The sequence below is a fragment of the Salvelinus alpinus genome, chromosome 24, assembly GCF_045679555.1.
Source record: "Salvelinus alpinus chromosome 24, SLU_Salpinus.1, whole genome shotgun sequence".
Classification (NCBI taxonomy): Eukaryota; Metazoa; Chordata; class Actinopteri; order Salmoniformes; family Salmonidae; genus Salvelinus; species Salvelinus alpinus.
This window is the reverse complement of record NC_092109.1, coordinates 17,475,320-17,495,116: the sequence shown is the minus strand read 5'-3', so window position 1 is coordinate 17,495,116 and position 19,797 is coordinate 17,475,320. Positions and strand designations below refer to the sequence as shown.

Below are 19,797 nucleotides of genomic sequence, written 5' to 3'. Positions count from 1 at the left end.
GACCAAGTTTATTTTTACGTCACTGACACCTCGCGCGAGCGCTACGGAAGAGGAAGACAGAGGCCCAGGTCGACGGGAAATCTTTCTTCCTCCAGCAGGTAGCGTTTTTCCGTTGTTTCGCCCACCAAGCAAAGAGTTTTGTATGGAGGTCAATAGTGGTTTCCAACCAATTGGCGACAGATTTTCATAAAAATAATATGCGTATTTCCCCATCAAAAAAGTGGATACAAGTATGTGCGTGAGGAAGTAGGGCACATTAAACTATATTTTGCGGGTGAATCCGGATGTTCTAAATATAAAATTAGATTCCATCGCATTTTCAAATCTACTGATGGTTTTCTCACAAAAAAGATTTGCGTTATATAGCGAGTGTGCCACCTCCGGTATTGGCAGTTAAATTCTTGCCAATATTGCATGTATAGCCTACATGATGAGATTATTATGGACAAAATAGAGATTATTTTGTCAAATGGCAACCAAGCATCGATGATAATCATGTCACCAGAATAAGACCCTCGATATTTATTGGAAAGGACCATCAAGCTCATCACCTTGCACTTTCACCACCATGTGAAGTTCATCATCATTTATTTCGTATGTAGCCTAATAAACTGCATGATTTCCTGATGAGTCGTTGTGGGAATACCACGCAACATGTCATCACGTGACTCCAAAGCGTTTCCAACGACATTTCTCACATAATTAATTTTACAGACAAATTGATCGCACATTGTCTAGTTTATTTTGTTTTGTTAACATTTGGAACGTTTATGGAATTTGTTTTTATCTGACATGTACTTCACTCACATAAAAAGGCTGGATGGAAACCTGGTTAATCAACAACAAAAAGTTATGGTTTATTTGCTACCTGAGGATTTTATTTGATCAAATAGAAGTGTCATAAGGTTTCAGTTATGAGTGTACTGATATAAATAGGACACCTTAAATCCAGGCAACTTGATTGTTGACTTGATTCATGATGACTGCTAGCTAAGATTTTGAAAGTATGACGTTGACAACATACAGGCTGTGTATGTTTTGGTTTTACAAAGATGTGTAAATAATAACATCCAACCAATTAATTGCATACATTTTTGCCAATCCTCAGTTCTAAACATGTATTTTTCTTCTCTATGCACATTATATATTTCCCTGCGCGCATATGACACACAGTTGGTGGTCGGAGCACGTCTCTAGAGCCACTGAGCCGGAGGAGCGTGTATTAATCATGCTGTAGGCCTAGGACTCATTGCGGCCAGCACTATCATGTCAAACGAACGACTAACATGAACGAGTCAATCAGAAAGACATATCATGACTCGAGTCAGTAAAAAGAGTCGTTCAAAAATAACTAATCGTTCGCAAGCTGCACATCACTAGCATTTCTGCTCAAGCACGGCCAACAGCAGTAGGGTACAGATTTTCATGCGAATAGTCTAGAATCTGCATAAAGAAATATGTGCATTTTCCTACTGGTATTTCCACCAAATGGACTTGTTGCATAGAAATCAGTGCGTGATGAGGTAATGCACACAAAACGTAGACTACTTTTTGCTTAAGTTTTCTTGTAGTCCTACCGATTTTAAAAAATCTAAAGTTGAACATGTTTCCATGGCTTTTTCAACTCTGATAGTTTTGTCACAAAAACTGTTGTTAAATAGCAAATCTGCCTACTCTGGTCTTGGCACATGCTCTCTAGCCAACAGCTTGCAGATGCTGGTAGGCTAGTATACAGTGCATGGTTTCCCTGCCTTCTCTGATCCACCTCTAGTAGATGACACCATTCTGTATACTTCTGGCCTTTCTTTGGACACTGTGTTAACTAACCTCCAGACGAGCTTCAATGCCATACAACTCTCCTTCCGTGGCCTCCAACTGCTCTTAAATGCAAGTAAAACTAGATGCATGCTCTTTAACGGATTGCCGCCTGCACCTGCCCGCCCGTCCAGCATCACTACTCTAGACGGTTCTGACTTAGAATATGTGGACAACTACAAATACCTAGATGTCTGGTTAGATTGTAAACTCTCATTCCAGACTCACATTAAGCATCTCCAATCCAAAATTAAATCTAGAATCGGCTTCCTATTTCGCAACAAAGCATCCTTCACTCATGCTGCCAAACATACCCTCGTAAAACTGACTATCCTACCGATCCTTGATTTCTGCGATGTCATTTACAAAATAGCCTCCAACACTCTACACAGCAAATTGGATGCATTCTATCACAGTGCCATCCGTTTTGTCACCAAAGCCCCATATACTACCCACCACTGCGACCTGCACGCTCTCGTTGGCTGGCCCTCGCTTCATATTCGTCGCCAAACCCACTGGCTCCAGGTCATCTATAAGTCTTTGCTAGGTAAAGCTCCACCTTATCTCAGCTCACTGCTCACCATAGCAACACCCACCCGTAGCACGCGGTCCAGCAGGTATATTTCACTGGTCACCCCAAAGCCAATTCCTCCTTTGGCCGCCTTTCCTTCCAGTTCTCTGCTGCCAATGACTGGAACTAACTGCAAAAATCACTGAAGCTGGAGACTCATATCTCCCTCTCTAACTTTAAGCATCAGCTGTCAGAGCATATGTGCATGAAAATCTGTCACCAATTGGATAGAAACCTAGCTAGTGATGGTAAAAAAATTACATTGTGGGTTTCTGAAAAAAATTATATCACTTTTCCTGCCTATATGAAGTAGATGCCAATCTGAAATGACACAATGTGTTGGATAATTAGTAGGCTTATCCCCCTAATTGCCTGGAAAAACCCCACTGATGATGAGTGGAGGTAAAAACATGTTCTTAGCCTACCTACATCTAATCATGTTGACCACATAGGAGGACATCATTATGTCCAAATCATAGGAGGACCTTGATGGTTCACCTTTAAACAAAGACATTTGGCTTAAACAAAGAAATTTGGCTTGTCACCAAAAACACTCACAAACTTTTACAGATGCACAATCGAGAGCATCCTGTCGGGCTGTATCACCGCCTGGTACGGCAACTGCTCCGCCCACAACCGTAAGGCTCTCCAGAGGGTAGTGAGGTTTGCACAACGCATCACCAGTGGCAAACTACCTGCCCTCCAAGACACCTACAGCACCCGATGTCACAGGAAGGCCAAAAAGATCATCAAGGACAACAACCACCCGAACAACTGCCTGTTCACCCCGCTATCATCCAGAAGGCGAGGTGAGTACAGGTGCATCAAAGCTGGGACTGAAAAACAGCTTCTATCTCAAGGCCATCAGACTGTTAAACAGCCATCACTAACATTGAGTGGCTGCTGCCAACATACTGACTCAAATCTCTAGCCACTTTAATAATTAAAATTTGGATGTAATACATGTATCACTAGTCACTTTAAACAATGCCACTTTATATAATGTTTACATATCCTACATTACTCATCTCATATGTATATACTGTACTCTGTACCATCTACTGCATCTTGCCTATGCCGTTCGGCCATCGCTCATCCATATATTTATATGTACATATTCTTATTCATTCCTTTACACTTGTGTATTAGGTAGTTGTTGTGAAATTGTTAGATTACTTGTTAGATATTACTGCATGGTCAGAACTAGAAGCACAAGCATTTCGCTACACTCGCATTAACATCTGCTAACCATGTGTATGTGACCAATAAAATTTGATTTGATTTGATGTATCGTTTTTAAATGTGCTGTGATTCAGGCAATTTGTGCTTCAAATCAACATTTCGAGGTATAGGGGCCTGCTTGATGATTAGCCTAGTGTACGCTAGTCAGTCTACACACGATTCATGAGTAGATGTCCCCACCAGCATATTTCCCTATTTTCAATTCCTGTCAATCCTCAACTTCCCCTCCATTTAAGCTCCTCTGAAGTGTCATCTGGCATAGCATTCTATTCTGAAAGGGACAGGATGCATGTGAATGCAGGAAACATTGCCACCCAAGACCCTCCAAAAAACATAATGCAAATGAATACATGAATACATTAGGACTAGCATTAGCATGAGAGGTTGTTTTGTAGATTTTGTGAGTCAACCATAACATTTGGTCCCATTCAGTTTCTATCTTCCTCTCTTGGTTTGGAAATAGAAGAGTTTTCAGAGTACATACCTCTTGAGACTGCTACTGGCACAGAGTTGGTCTCATCACTGCAACACAGTCTGAATGTTAATAGATTTGCACCCACTGATTCTTAATGGCTAACGCCTGCCAATTCCCACATTCTTGCAAAGGCTCACTGGTGCAACAAATTGGATGAAAACCTACAGGAGTTTTTTAATGTGAATGTATAATATCTGCTGACTCCAAAACATAGGCCTAGGCTACTTCACTGACCAATAGGGAAATTAAATACCATGTAGAAAGATTTATAGAATTTCTGTGAACCTACTGATTTATCTACCATTTTTGCATTCTGGTTCCCAAAAAAGTAATTTGTTTCATTTTCACTTGATGAATTTACCAACATGTGATGTTGGTAATTGGCAGAGCCTTCTATTGCAATAAAGGTATTTGGTGATTATGAATAAATGGGTCAGAATGACTCAAATTACGACTCCCACAGGAAGCACCACCAGCTCAGTCAAAAGTAGGTTGCTAGGTTCAAGTGGGGGGGAAAACATACAAATGCCTCATCCAAGAATGACAAATTCAGTCAAATCAATAAAAACACACACAAAAAATAACAACTAATATGGCAGTGTTGGAAAGAAGGACAGACAAAGATGGATGTACTGAAGTCCTATGCACATCAAAGTAAGACCGGTTTGTTTGTCCATTATTTTAAACAATAAATGTAATAACATGTATATAAGGAAATTATGTCAATATGTTACTATTCCCTCTGCTAAAATGTACTGGAATGCAGCCCTAGGACAAGTGAATTGGAACAAAGTTTTGTTGTTGTCTGGTAAATATTGTATATCTAATAAGGTGAAAGAAGTATCATACAAACTCATTCATAGAATCTACCATGTAGATTACCTGTAGACCTTTATCATACACAGATTTAAAATAGCTATTGATAACAAATGTGTATTTTGTGGTTGTGACCCAGATACTCTTGACCATTTATTTTGGGACTGTTCTTATGTCAGAAGATTTTGGAGTGAGTTAGAAGATTTTATTTTAAAATAAATGACTATTGATGTTAATCTGAGAAACTGATATTCTGTTTTGTTTTGATCCAAATGATATGGACCCTGATTTAACTTTCATTGTTAATTTGTTTATCTTTTATAGATGATTCTTTATCCATAAAACGAAGTGGGCAGAGAACAAACCCCTCTTCACATTATTTAAGATAGAATTTAAATATTACTTTGAAATGATCAGTAAATGTAAAAACAAAAAAGCAATATGCACCATAAAAGTATTTAACAAATTGAAAATTAATCTTGATATGTAATTCCCCTGTCTGTTAGGTTTATATACTCTTGTTTATGTACTCTTGTACATGTACACTGTACATCCTTGCAGTTCAGATTGACAGCCCCATGCAGATGCCTCACTTCATGTTGCAAAACTCAGAATTTAACGTTTTGTAGATCCATGAAATTCAGAGGCCTACTCCTAAAATTCCACCCCCATTGAAAGTATTCGTTTACAATCAGAGATTAGTTTATGATTAGTTTAAGCACTACTAAAATCACATTAAGCACTACTAAAATCAATCTAATCAGAGATGTCTTTGAAAACTACAGCTACATTATTGGAGATGTAGCAGCTCTTGAATGGATGGAGAATTTAAACCGGAAGTACGTTTATGTTTTCTATTTATGCTTTTTGGTGCTGCATTCATTCAAAGCCTACGTTTGCAGATTGTCTGAAAACGATGTCTGCAATGGAGGTCCCAGGACCAGAAAGCGATTGGAGAAGCCCTGCATTCCGACAGAAAGTTGTTGCACAAATGTGAGACAATTTAGTTTTATTAAAACTTTGTAAACGTTGCTCACGTTGTGATATTGTATTTACTCCGCTATTATCACGACAGTGGCTAGCACACCACAGTTAGCCATATATGTTAGCTTCGCTACTGAACATGTTTGATATGAGGCCGTAAGCAATGCATCATCTGGGTTGATGCAGTTAGCTGCATGTGTTATAATTTGACCATAAAAAATGCCTGAAGTTTTGAGACGAACTAATTGGGCGTTCAGCTAAAGGTTAGCCAAACTAGCAGGCAACTAGCCTTTGTTATTGCTACTTCACTTCCTATGTAACTAGCTAGCTAGCTGCGAGGTATAGTCATCACAGACCCGGTGACATTTCTGCTTGGCCACATTTAGAGTGAGTTGCAGTTAATCTTCCATGAATATAATATCGCTGGAATGTGTGTTAGCAAAATACAGCAGGCAAAATATATAATCTTCCAACATTCGTTTGATCTGAATCTCTTTTTCAGTGAAGAGGCGATGAGAAAGGCTGGGACTGCACACACGAAGTCCAGCAATGATATGGAGAATCATGTTTATGTCAAAGCCAAATCTAGAGTGAGTGAACGTTTTTAATTTACACACACCTAGTAACCTCATCATGGGTCATCAGACAACACTCAGTAACATGCTATATAATTAACTGGAAATATTGGTGAAGAATGACCATCTCATCTACACTGAACGAAAATGTAATCGTAACATGCAACAATTTCAAAGATTTTACTGATTTACAGTTTATATAAGGAAATCAGTCAATTGAAAGGAATCCATTAGGCCCTAATCTATGGATCTCACATGACTGATATGCATCTGTTATTCACAGAAAAAGTAGGGGCGTGGATCAGAAAACCAGTCAGTATCTGGTGTGACAACCATTTGCCTCATGTAGCGTGACACATCTCCTTTGCATAGAATTGATCAAGCTGTTGATTGTGGCCTGTGGAATGTTGTCCCACTTCTCTTCAATGGCTGTGTGAGGTTGCTTGATATTGGAGGGAACTGGAACACACTGTTGTACATGTTGATCCAGAGCACCAGCATGTCTGGTGAGTATGCAAGCCATGAAGATCTGGGACATTTTCAGCATCCAGGAATTGTGTGGAGATCCTTGCGACATGTGGCCGTGCATTATCATTCTTTAACATGAGGTGATGGCGGCGGATGAATGGCACGATCCTGTTACGGTATCTCTGTGCATTCAAATTGCCATTGATAAAATGCAATTCTGTTCGTTGTCCTTCGTTCATGCTTGCCCATACCATAACCTCACCTCCACCATAGGGCACTCTGTTTACAACGTTGACATCAGCAAACCGCTCGCCCACACGACGCCATCTGCCCGGTACAGTTGAAGAGCACACTTCTCCAGTGTGCCAGTGACCATTGAAGGTGAGCATTGGCCCACTGAAGTCGGTTATGATGCCGAACTGCAGTCGGTTCAAGACCCTGGTGAGGATGACAAGCACGCAGATGAGCTTCCCTGAGGACGTTTCTGACTTCCCTGAGGACGTTTCTGACAGTTTGGGCAGAAATTCTTCGGTTGTGCAAGCCCGCTGTTTCATCGGCTGTCCGGGTTGCAAGTCTCAGACGATCCCGCAGGAAAAGAAGCTGGATGTTGAGGTCCTGGGCTGGTGTGGTCTGCGGTTGTAAGGTCGGTTGGATGTATAGCCAAATTCTCTAAAACAATGTTGGAGGCAGCTTATGGTAGAGAAATTAACATTACATTCACTGGCAACAGCTCTGGTGGACATCCCTGCAGTCAGCATGCTAATTGCATGCTCCCTCAAAACTTGAGACATCTCTGGCATTGTGTTGTTGAAAAAACTGCACATTTTAGTACTCTTTTATTGGCACCAGCACAAGGTGCACCTGTGTAATGATCATGCTTTTTTAATCAGCTTTGTGATATGCCATACCTGTCAGGTGGGTGGATTATCTTGGCAAAGGAGACATGCTCACTAACAGGGATGTAAACAAATGTGTGCACAAATGGAACATTTCTGTGATCTTTTACTTGAATCATGGAACCAACTCTTTACATGGTGCATTCATATTTTTGTTCAGTATAATAATGGTGTTATTGTTTACTTCTGAACAGGAAGAATACTTGTCCCTGGTAGCAAGGTTGATCATTCACTTCAGAGACATTCGTAAGTACTGCACATACTTTTCCTATCTGCAATGTAGGTCTAACTCTTGTTCATATTTTGAGACAACTATTCTGTAAAGTTGAGTTACGTAATGGTATATTTTTTGTTTTGCAGATAAAAAGGCACAAGGAGGAGGTCTGGGTGAGTTGTTGTGATTTTGCTAAATATGTTTTCCCTAACTGAAAGACATTCAGAAGAATATCTATGTAGCTACTCATGCCGCTACCCATGTGTAAAATGTATATACTGTCTCTCCTCTTCCAGATCCCATGAATGCCCTTACAAATCTCACAGGGGTTCCAGGGGTTCCAGGGGGCATCGCCATGGGGCCTAGGCCACCTGGTGCACCCATGGGTGGTATGGGGACCATGGGGCAGATGCAAATGGGTCAGCATGCAATGGCAGGTGTGGCTGGAAATCCTCAAGCGAGTGAGTGTATTTCTGAAGCTATTTCACTTTCTCACGTTATTCATGTTTATTTGAATGCTGCCGTCTGTTAGCCCACAGAAACAATTGGATCAGTAGCCTACTGGTCATGACATTTTGATTTTCGATCAGGGACCTCCAAACTCATATTCCTGTGTCCTCCATGAGGCTCAGAGCATGTGAGCAGAGATGAGTGGGAGCAGAGCGAGGAGCGGAGTGGGCACAATTTGACTGCAGCTGGGGAAATGGACGTGGAGCGCTCTGTGTGCAATAAGCTGGATTTCCGACCGCTCAACTCGGCTCACAGGCACTGCTCTACACTCATATTTCTGTTTCCTTAGTAACGCTCAGGTGTAGTGCTTTTCCTCCAGGGCTTTCCCCAAGTTCTCAGCTGGAGGATGTGTGTCTGTTTTGTCCACATCCTCCCTGTAGTAGGAGGTCCAGGGCAGATGCAGATGCAGCAGATTGCCCAGCAGCAGCAGTCCATTCAGTTCCAGCAGTTTCAGGCACAGCAGCAACAGACAGCCATGCAACAACAGCAACAGACGGCCATGCAGCAGCAGCAGACAGCTATGCAACAACAGACAGCCATACAGCAGCAGCAGTTTCAGGTCCAGCAGCAGCTGAAGCTGCAACAGTTACAGCAGCAACACCATCAGAACCAACAGCTCCAACAGCAGCACCAAAACCAGCAGCAGCAGCAGGCCCAAAACCAGCAACAACAGAACCAGGTATAACAGGGATGCAAACTTGTCCATTTTTGACGATGTTCGCCGTTTGGATCTCAAAATAGGTCATCCACGTGAGTTGTGTAGAGCTGTAAAAAACGGACAAAAGGTGTGCAGGCGTAGAGTGTATCACCCATAGTGCTATACAAAAGAGCCTCGAACAGATCTTCTCCCTGTGATCACTACCTTCTCTCTCCAAATGGATGACTGAGCACAGAATGCATCCCTACACTGCCTACAAATAGAATATCAGAGTTCAGAGCGTGATGTCAGATTTGTCATGTCAGAACGAGTGCTTCATCCAATATCACGTGACAGCTGTGAGCAGCCAGCCACATCCCCTAACCAGCCATTAGCCTACTCAGCTGCTTCTCTGTCCATTCTTTCTGTGCATCTCCATCAGTTTTTAAATGTTATTTTGTCGTGATGGCGAGCTGGGGTGTGCAGACATTATTGGAGCGGCTCGCTGCGCAAGTGAAGTGGATACGCCTCTTTTAATTTCGCCTGTAAGAACAAGAAGGGCAGTCGGCTTCACGCAGCCTCTTAGTGCCATAGAGGAAAAACGGAGCACATTGACAGTCAGGCTTGCCATAAGTTTCTAGCCCAAACCACTCCTTACCGGAGCTACCTTCTCCCCCTTTCTACCTCGAATTGGCACACATTTTATATAATTTTATAAACCATGTCGCTGGAAATTTGAAACTACTCGCGTGCCACATGTTTTTGGATGGATAAAAAGTGATCGGGGGGCAAACCCTGTGGTATCCTGATACTACTCGGAATCGTGATACTTGGCCTGGTATCACATCGTTAATAAAATGTTGGTATTGTGACAATTCTTTTCACTTTTGGCCCCTCACCAGTTTGTGTCCCTGTATAAGTTCCAATCTCCACCATGATGGTATGCCTAGATGTACATCAAAAGTTAACAGAGACATACAGAAGGCAGTTCAATTGGTTGATCTTTTGGTAAATAAATATAAGGATAAAATGAGCATATTTATGGGCTTCAAATAATCTATCTTTAAGTATTTACATGGCCTCCCCATCTCTCTTCAGATGCACCCATCAAGGCTCCAGCAACAACAGCAGATAGTTCAGTTACAACTCCAACAGCAGCATGCACAGGCCCAAGCACAAGCCCAGGCCCAAGCACAAGCCCAGGCCCAAGCACAAGCCCAGGCGCAGTCCATTCAGCACATGGTTCAGCAGCAGCAGGTTCAGGCCCAGTCTCAGCCCCAGGCGGCCCAGCTACCCCCCCACTCTCAGCAGCAGCAGGGCATGGTGCCCCAGTCTCTCGCTGGACAGATGACCTCCACACAGCACGTGCCCATCAGCTCGCTCAGTCAGCAGCAGCAACAGCTCAAGATCCAAGCATTGCAGGTAAAGCAGAGGTGGTGTTATGGAAAAAGATTAACTTTAAGTTTAGTTCACCCTCTGTAGAATAGTGGTGTCCTTTTTGTTGTCCACTCTAAATTTGTAATCTATAGTCTCTGGGATAACACACCTATTCCAGTATATTTTTTTACACACTCCTCTGCTTGCTTGCTTCCCTATGCGTGTGTGTGTGTGTATGTGCTGTGTTCTGTTTGTGTGTGGCCAGGCTAGAGCGATGCAGCAGCAGCAGCAAGTCCAGCAGGCCCAGCAGGCAGCGCAGCAAGCCCAACAGGCGGCAGCTCAGGCCCAGCTAGCTGCAGCAGTACCTGGACAGGTAAGAGCACAGCACTGCAAGCTGGTGTGTAGTGGGACTGATTGACTGACTGGGGACTGACACTTGTCACTGAGCTTGGCCTGGAGTGAGTGCATGCTTTCAGATTCACCCCTTTGAAATTTCAGCAGTTGATTTAATTTTGGGTCGCAAGCTCTTCTGTTGGTGTTAAATGACTTGAGGAAGACAAATGATATTTTTCTGTGTTGCCTGTTGCCATACTTAAGCTACTGCCATAGCCAGGAGGTAGTAATGCTTGTTTTGTAGCTCAAAGTTAGCATCTATTCTAATAATTGCACCATTGCTGCTTGATGGCTCAGGCTCAGGGGTTCTTTGGTTTGAACTGAATAATGATAGTCAGGAAATCAATTTAGTTTGTTGTCATTTGAATATGATGCTTTCTGAGAATTCCTTGATAGGCTTTGTACTCCTGTCTCTATCGCTTCCAAGCAAAATAGGGATGGAGCTAGGATTCACTTCCACAAGCCACTTACCCCATCCCTTCTCTACCAAACTAGAACTCACCTAGACCTCTTCTCCCCACCGCTACTTCTCCCTATTGAAAATCCCTGGAAGTGTGCTACTGCATTTCTCAGAATGAAACCCACGGGTGGGCTGCTGAGAGAAAATAAAGTTGATCTCTCAGAGGATGTCTCTTTATTGTACCTCACAGCAACGTTAGAATGTCTTGTTCCCCCTTCATGCATGTGTGTTGTTCATGCAGTGAATGCTGCAACTGCATGCTTACTCTGCCCTGCAAACCAACAATATTCTTTAACTCGGCTGCTGCATCTACCAGCGCTACTGTTACTGTAGATGCAAATACATGGCATCATCAATCATTGAAGGGCCCCCATTCTCTCATCCAATTGACCAATAGATACTGTTTGGGAAATCCCTGCCAAACCTCCTACTGGGGGTACCAGTGAGGTTCCACCATTCAAAATGCAATGCCTATCTACACAACCGTCGTTTGATAAAACCATTGAAATATTTTCCAGACTAGAATGTTTAATAAATTAATGTTAATTAACCAAAAATGGAGATCTATGTTATTTCTAGTCAGTTGGCAATGTTGACCTACTGTACTTAGCTAAGCCATTTAAATAACTGTCATACACACTGCATGGTTTGGCCTAAAGAGGAGAGGGAGCATGTTCCCACTGGCCACGGCAGGCTTCATCACTGTTGTCATGGCAACTGTTTGTTCCGACTCCGGAGACAGGGTCACATGCTTGGCAACGCTGTCTCTCTCTCACCAGGGTTTAAGATATGACTGTAACTGTGGCTCTGTCTGTGTGTCAATGAGTGTGCGTCCATGTGTTTGTGCATGTCTGCTTGTGCAATGTATTTTACAGATTTTGCTCCTGGGAGCGTGCATGCATGTGTCCGAATGTTTTTATTTTTTTGTGCATGCATGTGCATCATCTCCGCTGATGCATTGCATTTCTTGTTTTGCTTGTGACATGTATGTTGTCCCCTCTGTCCTCCAAGATGATGATGCCCCGCCTTGGGATACAAATTCCACCCCGGTTGCCCCGTGCTGCCCCGAACCCTGCCATACCTCCAAACTCTGCTGCCATGGGAGGACAGCAAATGCCACAGGTATTTACGCCAGTGTAGAGTGACCAGGCAGTCTTCCTACTCTGACCCTGACCTGACCCTCATGGTGACCACCACCTCTCCTAAAACCGTGTCCCTCTGGTGTGCTTCCTTATGCCAACCCTCATCCCTCAGTGCAGCCCTCAAATTTCATCCCCGCTCTACCCAAACCTCCACTCCTGCTTCTTATACAGACCAGTGGAATTAGATCTGATAGTAAACATCTGTTCTCATGCTCAGTATAGATATGCATGTGGATTCATGGAAAGAGAGCTGTGCCTTCTACAAGCAGGTTCCCATTTGGAATCCATTAAGGGTAGGCCTATAGATGTGATTGGAAATGCTGTTGTTTATTTTGCTCAGTGTAAGGGTGTCTGGCCAGTATTCATCGTGTATGGTAAGTGCCAGTAAGACAAGTATTTTCTTCCTATCTTCCTCAGTAGGCACTCAGGCCCTGGTCGGCGTAATGTCTGAAGGATCTTTTCCCCCTGCTATCTAGGATGGATGGTAACGTGATGCAGCATCCAACCAGCTAAAGATGTGCTGGGGTCTCCAGTGATTGGCTTGTCTGGTGTGAGCCCCCCATTTTTCTTTTCACACCCTCCATAGGTTCAGCAGCACCAGATGATGTCATCGCCCTCGCCGGTACAGGTACAGACCCCCCAGTCCATGCCACCCCCTCCCCAGCCACAGCCATCCCCACAGCCCCCGTCCTCCCAGCCCAACTCAGTCAGGTGAGCAAAGATGACAAGCCCACTCTCTCACTTTATGTAGCGCTTTTATTGACTTGAATATGGCATTCTAAAGTTTTATTTCAGGTCTAGTCTTGAAATAGAATGACTTTCTCTGGTGTCAACTGTATTGCGTTTCTTCACAGCAGTTCTGGTCCCACACCGTCGCCAGGTGGCTTCCAGCCTAGTCCATCCCCCCAGCCCTCGCATAGCCCAGCCACCGCACGCACCCCCCAGAACTATAGCGTCCCCTCCCCAGGACCCCTCAACACCCCAGGTACTGTCCCAGCTCCTCGCTGGAGCAGAGGTGGGGGCCTAAGCCCCTAAATATCATACCTCACATCTGATTGTTTTCCTTACTATAGTTTACATTCTTAAATCGGCTCTATGTAGGATTTTGATTTGTCTGGAACCACGTAATTTTCTATTTGCATTCTATGCCAAATATTGGAATACCAATCAAGCCTTTTCCCGGTGTCCCCAAGACTATGTAAACACATTCAATGTACCTGAGGATTCTAATTGTTGTACCACGTGGTTGTCTGGTGACGTGAAGGGAACCCCAGTTCAGTGATGAGTCCATCCGGGGCCAATCAGCAGGAGGACCAGCAGTACATGGAGAAACTCAAACAGCTTTCCAAATACATTGAGCCGCTGCGCAGGATGATCAACAAGATAGACAAAAATGAAGGTATGCAGTCACGCCATGCTCTTTCTTACTTTTCTTGCCAGTCTTGGCTGTTCCACTCACTAAAGGGAGTTTGCGTTCCCAACAGATAGGAAAAAGGACCTGAGTAAGATGAAGAGCCTGCTGAACATTCTCACTGACCCCAACACAAGGTAAAATAATACAAGTGTGTTGCTTATGTGTGTCAGTGTCCATCCAAGTTTGTCTCAGCAATGGTTATTGAATGATATTTCCTCTCCCGGACTTGCAGGTGTCCTCTCAGAACCTTACAGAAGTGTGAGATAGCACTGGAGAAACTGAAGAATGATATGGCTGTGGTAAGCATGAGACTGTGTTGATAATCTTTGTGCTGTTATATTGCTCCTTGGTTTTCAAAATGTCTTTCTGTTGTGAATTCCTAAAGGTTACCCATTGAATGTGAATCGGCAACAATTCAACAAAACGTTTGCTTATTTAGCTCCTTAACAACTGACTTTTTCCTAAACCTGTTATAGCCGACGCCACCCCCTCCACCTGTGCCCTGCACCAAGCAGCAGTACCTGTGCCAGCCCCTCTTGGATGCCGTCATGGCAAACATCCGCTCGCCTGTCTTCAACCATTCCCTGTACCGTACCTTCGCCCCAGCCATGACAGCCATCCACGGGCCGCCCATCATGTGAGTTTACCCTAACCACTCCTTCATGTCCAGAAACACTACACTTTAGGTCAGGGCATTGTGGAGCATCCCTGCTTTAGATCTGTCCACCACTCTGTCGTTGATACAAGACCATCCTCATTTCCTACAGTGCATAGAGAAAGTGTATTAAAGAGTACAGTAGCTTTGGGATCAGGCCGTCATCTGACACCCATGTCTATTCTCTCCCACTCCACAGGGGCCCCATCATCGCGGCCCGGAAGAGGAAACACGAGGAGGATGACCGTCAGACCATCCCCAACATCCTGCAGGGGGAGGTGGCTCGTCTTAATGCCAAGTTCCTGGTCAACCTGGACCCCTCGTTCTGCAGTAACAACGGCACTGTGCACCTCATCTGTAAACTAGGTGAGTTAAGGGCTGAGGTAGGCAACTAGATTCAGTCGCGGGCCGATTTTAGTTGGAGCGGATGTTCTGCAAATTGTTTATTTTATTTTATTTAACCTTTATTTAACTAGGCAAGTCAGTTAAGAACAAATTCTTATTTACAATGATGGCCTACCAAAAAGCAAAAGACCTCCTGTAGGGACGGGGGCTGCAATTAAAAATGTAAATATAGGACAAAACACACATGACATGAGACAACACTACATAGAGACCTAAGACAACAGTACAGCATGGCAGCAACACATGACGACAACATGGTAGCAGCACAAAACATGGTACAAACATTATTGGAAACAGACAACAGCACAATGGGCAAGAAGGTAGAGACAACAATGCATTGCGCGAAGCAGCTACAAGTGTCAGAGTCCATGATTTTAGTCTTTGAATGAAGAGATTGAGAACTGTTCCAGTCGCTAGCTGCAGCGAACTGAAAAGAGGAGCGACCCAGGGATGTGTGTGCTTTGGGGACCTTTAACAGAATTTGACTGGCAGAACGGGTGTTTTATGTGGAGGATGAGGGCTGCAGTAGATATCTCAGATAGGGGGGAGTGAGGCCGAAGAGGGTTTTATAAATAAGCATCAACCAGTGGGTCTTGCGATGGGTATACAGAGATGACCAGTTTACAGAGGAGTATAGAGTGCAGTGATGTGTCCTATAAGGAGCATTGGGGGCAAATCTGATGGCCGAATGGTAAAGAACATCTGGCTGCTCGAGAGCACCCTTACTTGTCGATATATAAATTACGTCTCCGTAATCTAGCATGGGTAGGATGGTCATCTTTGAATCAGGGTTAGTTTGGCAGCTGAGGTGAAAGAGTGATTACGATAGAGGAAACCAAGTCTAGATTTAACCTTAGCCTGCAGCTTTGATATGTGCTGAGAGAAGGACAGTGTACCATCTAGCAATACTCCCAAGTACTTGTATAAGGTGACTACCTCAAGCTCTAAACCCTCACGTAGTAATAACACCGGAGGGGGACATTATTCTTACCAAACTACGTGATCTTTGTTTATGAGGTGTTCAGAACAAGGTTAAGGGCAGAGAAAGCTTGTTGGACACTAAGAAATCTTTGTTGTAGAGCGTTTAACACCAAATCCAGGGAGGGGCCAGCTGAGTAGAAGACTGTATCATCTGCATATAAATGAATGAGAGCACTTCCTACTGCCTGAGCTATGTTGTTGATGTAAATTGAGAAGAGCATAGGGTCTAGGATTGACCCTTGGGGTACTCCCTTGGTGACAGGCAGTGGCTGAGACTGGATGTTCTGACTTTATACACTGCACTCTTTGAGAGGTAGTTAGCAAACCAGGCAACGACCCCTCAGAGACACCAATACTTAGCCGGCCCACAAGAATGGAATGGTCTACTTTATATAAAAATAGCAGCACAACATTGCTCAGAATCAAGGGCAATGGTGACATAATTTAGGAAATTTAAGGTTGCAGTGACACATCCATAACCTGAACGGAAACCAGATTGCATACCAGAGAGAATACTATAAACATTGAGAAAGCCAGTCAGTTGATTGACACATTTTTCCAACACTTTTGATCAACAGGGCAAAATAGAAATTGGCCTATAACAGGATCAGCTTGATCTCCCCCTTTTAAATAAAGGACGCACCATGGCTGCCTTCCAAGCAATGGGAACTTCCCCAGAGAGGAGAGACAGGCTCAGCGATGATAGGGGCTGGAACCTTAAAGAAGGATCTAAACCTGACCCAGATGGGGTTTTTGGGGTCAAGTTGAAGCATCTCCTTTAGCACCTCAGACTCAGTGACCGCCTGCAGGGAGAAACTTTGTAGCGGAGCAGGGGGAAAAGAGTGAGATGCATCGAGGATAGTCGCATTAGAAGGGCTGGGAGATGAGGAAATATTGGATGGGCAAGAAGGCATGGCTGAGTCAATCACTTATGGGCCAACCGCTAGTGTAGGGCATTGAGAGATGAAGACCGGGGGAAATCACACTATTCTCTCTCAAATATAAAATAAATTGATGTCTGACGTTATTCCTTGCCTCTCTCTTCCAGATGATAAGAACCTGCCAAGTGTGCCTCCTCTCCAGCTCAGCATCCCAGCAGACTACCCAGACCAGAGCCCTCAGTGGGCAGACGACGGGCAAGTGTATGGTAAGACACACTGGCTTTCTCTGTACCCGTACATTGCATTCGGAAAGTATTCAGACCCCTTAACTTTTCCCACATTTTGTTATGTTACAGCCTTATTCTAAAATGGATAAAAACCTTTTTTCCCCCCTCATCAATCTACACACAAAGTGAAAACAGGTTTTTAGACATTTTTTAAATGTATTAAAAATAAAACACACATACCTTATTTACATAAGTATTCAGACCCTTTGCTATGAGGCTCGAAATTGAGCTCAGCGGCATCCTGTTTCCATTGATCATCCTTGAGATGTTTCTACAACTTGATTGGAGTCCACCTGTGGTAAATTCAATTGATTGGACATGATTTGGAAAGACACACACCTGTCTATATAAGGTCCCACAGTTGACAGTGCATGTCAGAGCAAAAACCAAGCCATGAGGTTGAAGGAATTGTCCGTAGAGCTCCTAGACAAGATTGTGTCAAGGCACATCTGGGGAAGGATACCAAACATTTCTGCAACATTGATGGTCCCCAAGAACACAGTGGCCTCCATCATTCTTAAATGGAAGAAGTTTGGAACCACCAAGACACTTCCCTAGAGCTGGCTCTCGGTTACCTCTTGGTCAGGGAGGTAACCAAGAACCCAGTGGTCACTCTGACAGAGCTCCAGAGTTCCTCTGTGGAGATGGGACAACCATCTTTGCAGCACTCCACCAATCAGGCTTTTATGGTTACTGGCTAGACGGAAGCCAGTCCTCAGTAAAAGGCACATGACAGCCCACTTTGAGTTTGCCAAAAGGCACCTAAAGGACTCTGACCATAAGAAACAAGATTCTCTGGTCTGATGAAACCAAGATTGAACTCTTTGGCCTGAATGCCAGGCGTCACGTCTGGAGGAAACCTGGCAAAGGTGTTTCAACAAACTACTGAGTAAAGGGTCTGAATACTTTTTTTTGCTTTGTCATTATGGGGTATTGTGTATAGATTGAGGGGGGAAAACAATTTAATCCATTTTAGAAAAAGCTGTAATGTAACTAAATGTGGAAAACGTCTAGGGGTCTGAATACTTTCCGAATGCACTGTATTAGTCAAATTTACTCTACTTTAACTTTGGCTGTAATGGAGAAAGTATCCCAACATTACTGTGACAGTTTAAAATGTTACAAATATATATATATATATATCTATATATTTATTTTTAGCTTGTCTCAGGTTTCAATGCATTTTCGAGTTGATGTATGCTTTACTTTGTCTTCCTCTACTCTCCAGGTGCTAACCCCTTCCTACAAAACGTTCACAGAAACATGACCTCCAAGCTCCTACAGCTCCCAGACAAGCACTCAGTGACTGCACTGCTCAATACTTGGGCCCAGAGTGTCAGACAAGCCTGTCTTTCTGCAGCATAGACAAGAAGCTCACCTCACCTGTGCAGCAAACCATGCTGGGTACAACATAACTTATCACTAAGACAGTGCAAACTGGAAGGAGTGGGCTACCACATCTTGGAGCACCAGCTCTCCCCTATCACTAGGGTGTGCTGCTGAGGGTTCTATACAAACTGTATTATGAGAAGGTCCATTTGGGATGAGTTATGTAAAGAATTTTGAGTTGAGAAAATGTATAACCAATAACTGAACACGTTGCGGTGTAAAGCTTTGAAGTGTGTGTATATGTATGTATATATATATATATATATATACTCATAAGGGATTTGTTTTTTTTTGTTATCATGAATAAAAACTTTTCTGTTCACCTGTGTTTTCATGAACCTAGATACAGGTAACTTCCAAAATAAAGGAAACACTTCAGTAAATGAGTGATACAAAGTATATTGAAAGCAGGTGCTTCCACACTGGTGTGGTTCCTGAGTTAATTAATCAATTAACATCCCATCACGTTTAGGGTCATGTATAAAATGCCCAGTAGCTCATTGTTTTGGCTAGTGTGGCTAGAAGTGATCTCAGTGTCTTGGAAAGAGTTGTCTCAGAGGATTAAAGTGATCTCAGTGTCTTGGAAAGAGTTGTCTCAAAGGATTAAAGTGATCTCAGTGTCTTGGAAAGAGTTGTCTCAGAGGATTAAAGTGATCTCAGTGTCTTGGAAAGAGTGATCTCAGTGTCTTGGAAAGAGTTGTCTCAAAGGATTATAGGGGGTTTAAATGGTGTCTGTCACCAGATTTTAACACAATTGAACACTTATGGGAGATTCTGGAGCAGCACCTGAGACGGTGTTTTCCACCACCATCAACAAAACACCAAATTATGACATTTCTTGTAAGAACGGTGTCGCATCCCTCCAATAGAGTTCCAGACACTTGTAGAATCTATGCCAAGGCGCGTTGAAGCTGTTGTGGCCCAACACCCTACTTTAAGACACTGATGGTGTTTATTTTGGCAGTTACCTGTACATCCAATTCCCATAAGACAAAATACAACTAACTTGACCAACAACGGCACACCAAATTAAGTTTAATAGGGAGAAATATAAATTGAACTTTATAAGTTAACATTCAGTCAGTAGTAATTTCCTGGAAGTCCTTCAATGGCCATAGTAGGAGTCTACTTTTGTTAGTGAAAGAGGCTTGGGTTAGTGTGGGCTGGGCCTGCTGTACTGCTAGTCCCTCAATGCATTGTTCTCAGCCTG

At 43.4% G+C, this 19,797-nt stretch overlaps 1 protein-coding gene across 7 annotated transcripts; it reads left to right on the top strand.

Moving 5' to 3' along the window:
* Positions 1–24: 24 nt before the first annotated feature.
* Positions 25–18,907, top strand: LOC139551762 (mediator of RNA polymerase II transcription subunit 15-like). 7 transcript variants are annotated; one of them, XM_071363083.1, is made up of 20 exons: positions 26–98; positions 2,957–3,195; positions 5,822–5,912; positions 6,406–6,493; positions 8,037–8,088; positions 8,203–8,229; positions 8,353–8,517; positions 8,950–9,245; positions 10,302–10,625; positions 10,846–10,953; positions 12,445–12,555; positions 13,162–13,286; positions 13,430–13,560; positions 13,840–13,974; positions 14,060–14,123; positions 14,222–14,288; positions 14,466–14,626; positions 14,844–15,010; positions 17,079–17,177; positions 18,427–18,907. In XM_071363083.1, exons 3-20 carry the CDS (start codon positions 5,836–5,838, stop codon positions 18,561–18,563), a joined length of 2,334 nt encoding a protein of 777 aa, XP_071219184.1. In that variant the 5' UTR covers positions 26–98; positions 2,957–3,195; positions 5,822–5,835; the 3' UTR covers positions 18,564–18,907. The 7 variants fall into 7 exon arrangements, with proteins under 7 accessions (XP_071219187.1, XP_071219184.1, XP_071219185.1 ...); XM_071363084.1 differs by having other exon boundaries at positions 8,947–9,245; positions 13,433–13,560; XM_071363082.1 differs by having other exon boundaries at positions 8,947–9,245.
* The last annotated feature ends 890 nt before the right edge of the window (positions 18,908–19,797 follow it).

Excerpts from the sequence above, each read along its gene's own strand:
- LOC139551762 (XM_071363082.1), top strand. The coding sequence starts at position 5,836 with ATGTCTGCAATGGAGGTCCCAGGACCAGAAAGCGATTGGAGAAGCCCT. Across the intron at positions 5,913-6,405 it reads CAGAAAGTTGTTGCACAAAT|TGAAGAGGCGATGAGAAAGG; the intron begins GTGAGACAATTT and ends TCTCTTTTTCAG. Across the intron at positions 17,178-18,426 it reads AGACGACGGGCAAGTGTATG|GTGCTAACCCCTTCCTACAA; the intron begins GTAAGACACACT and ends TCTACTCTCCAG.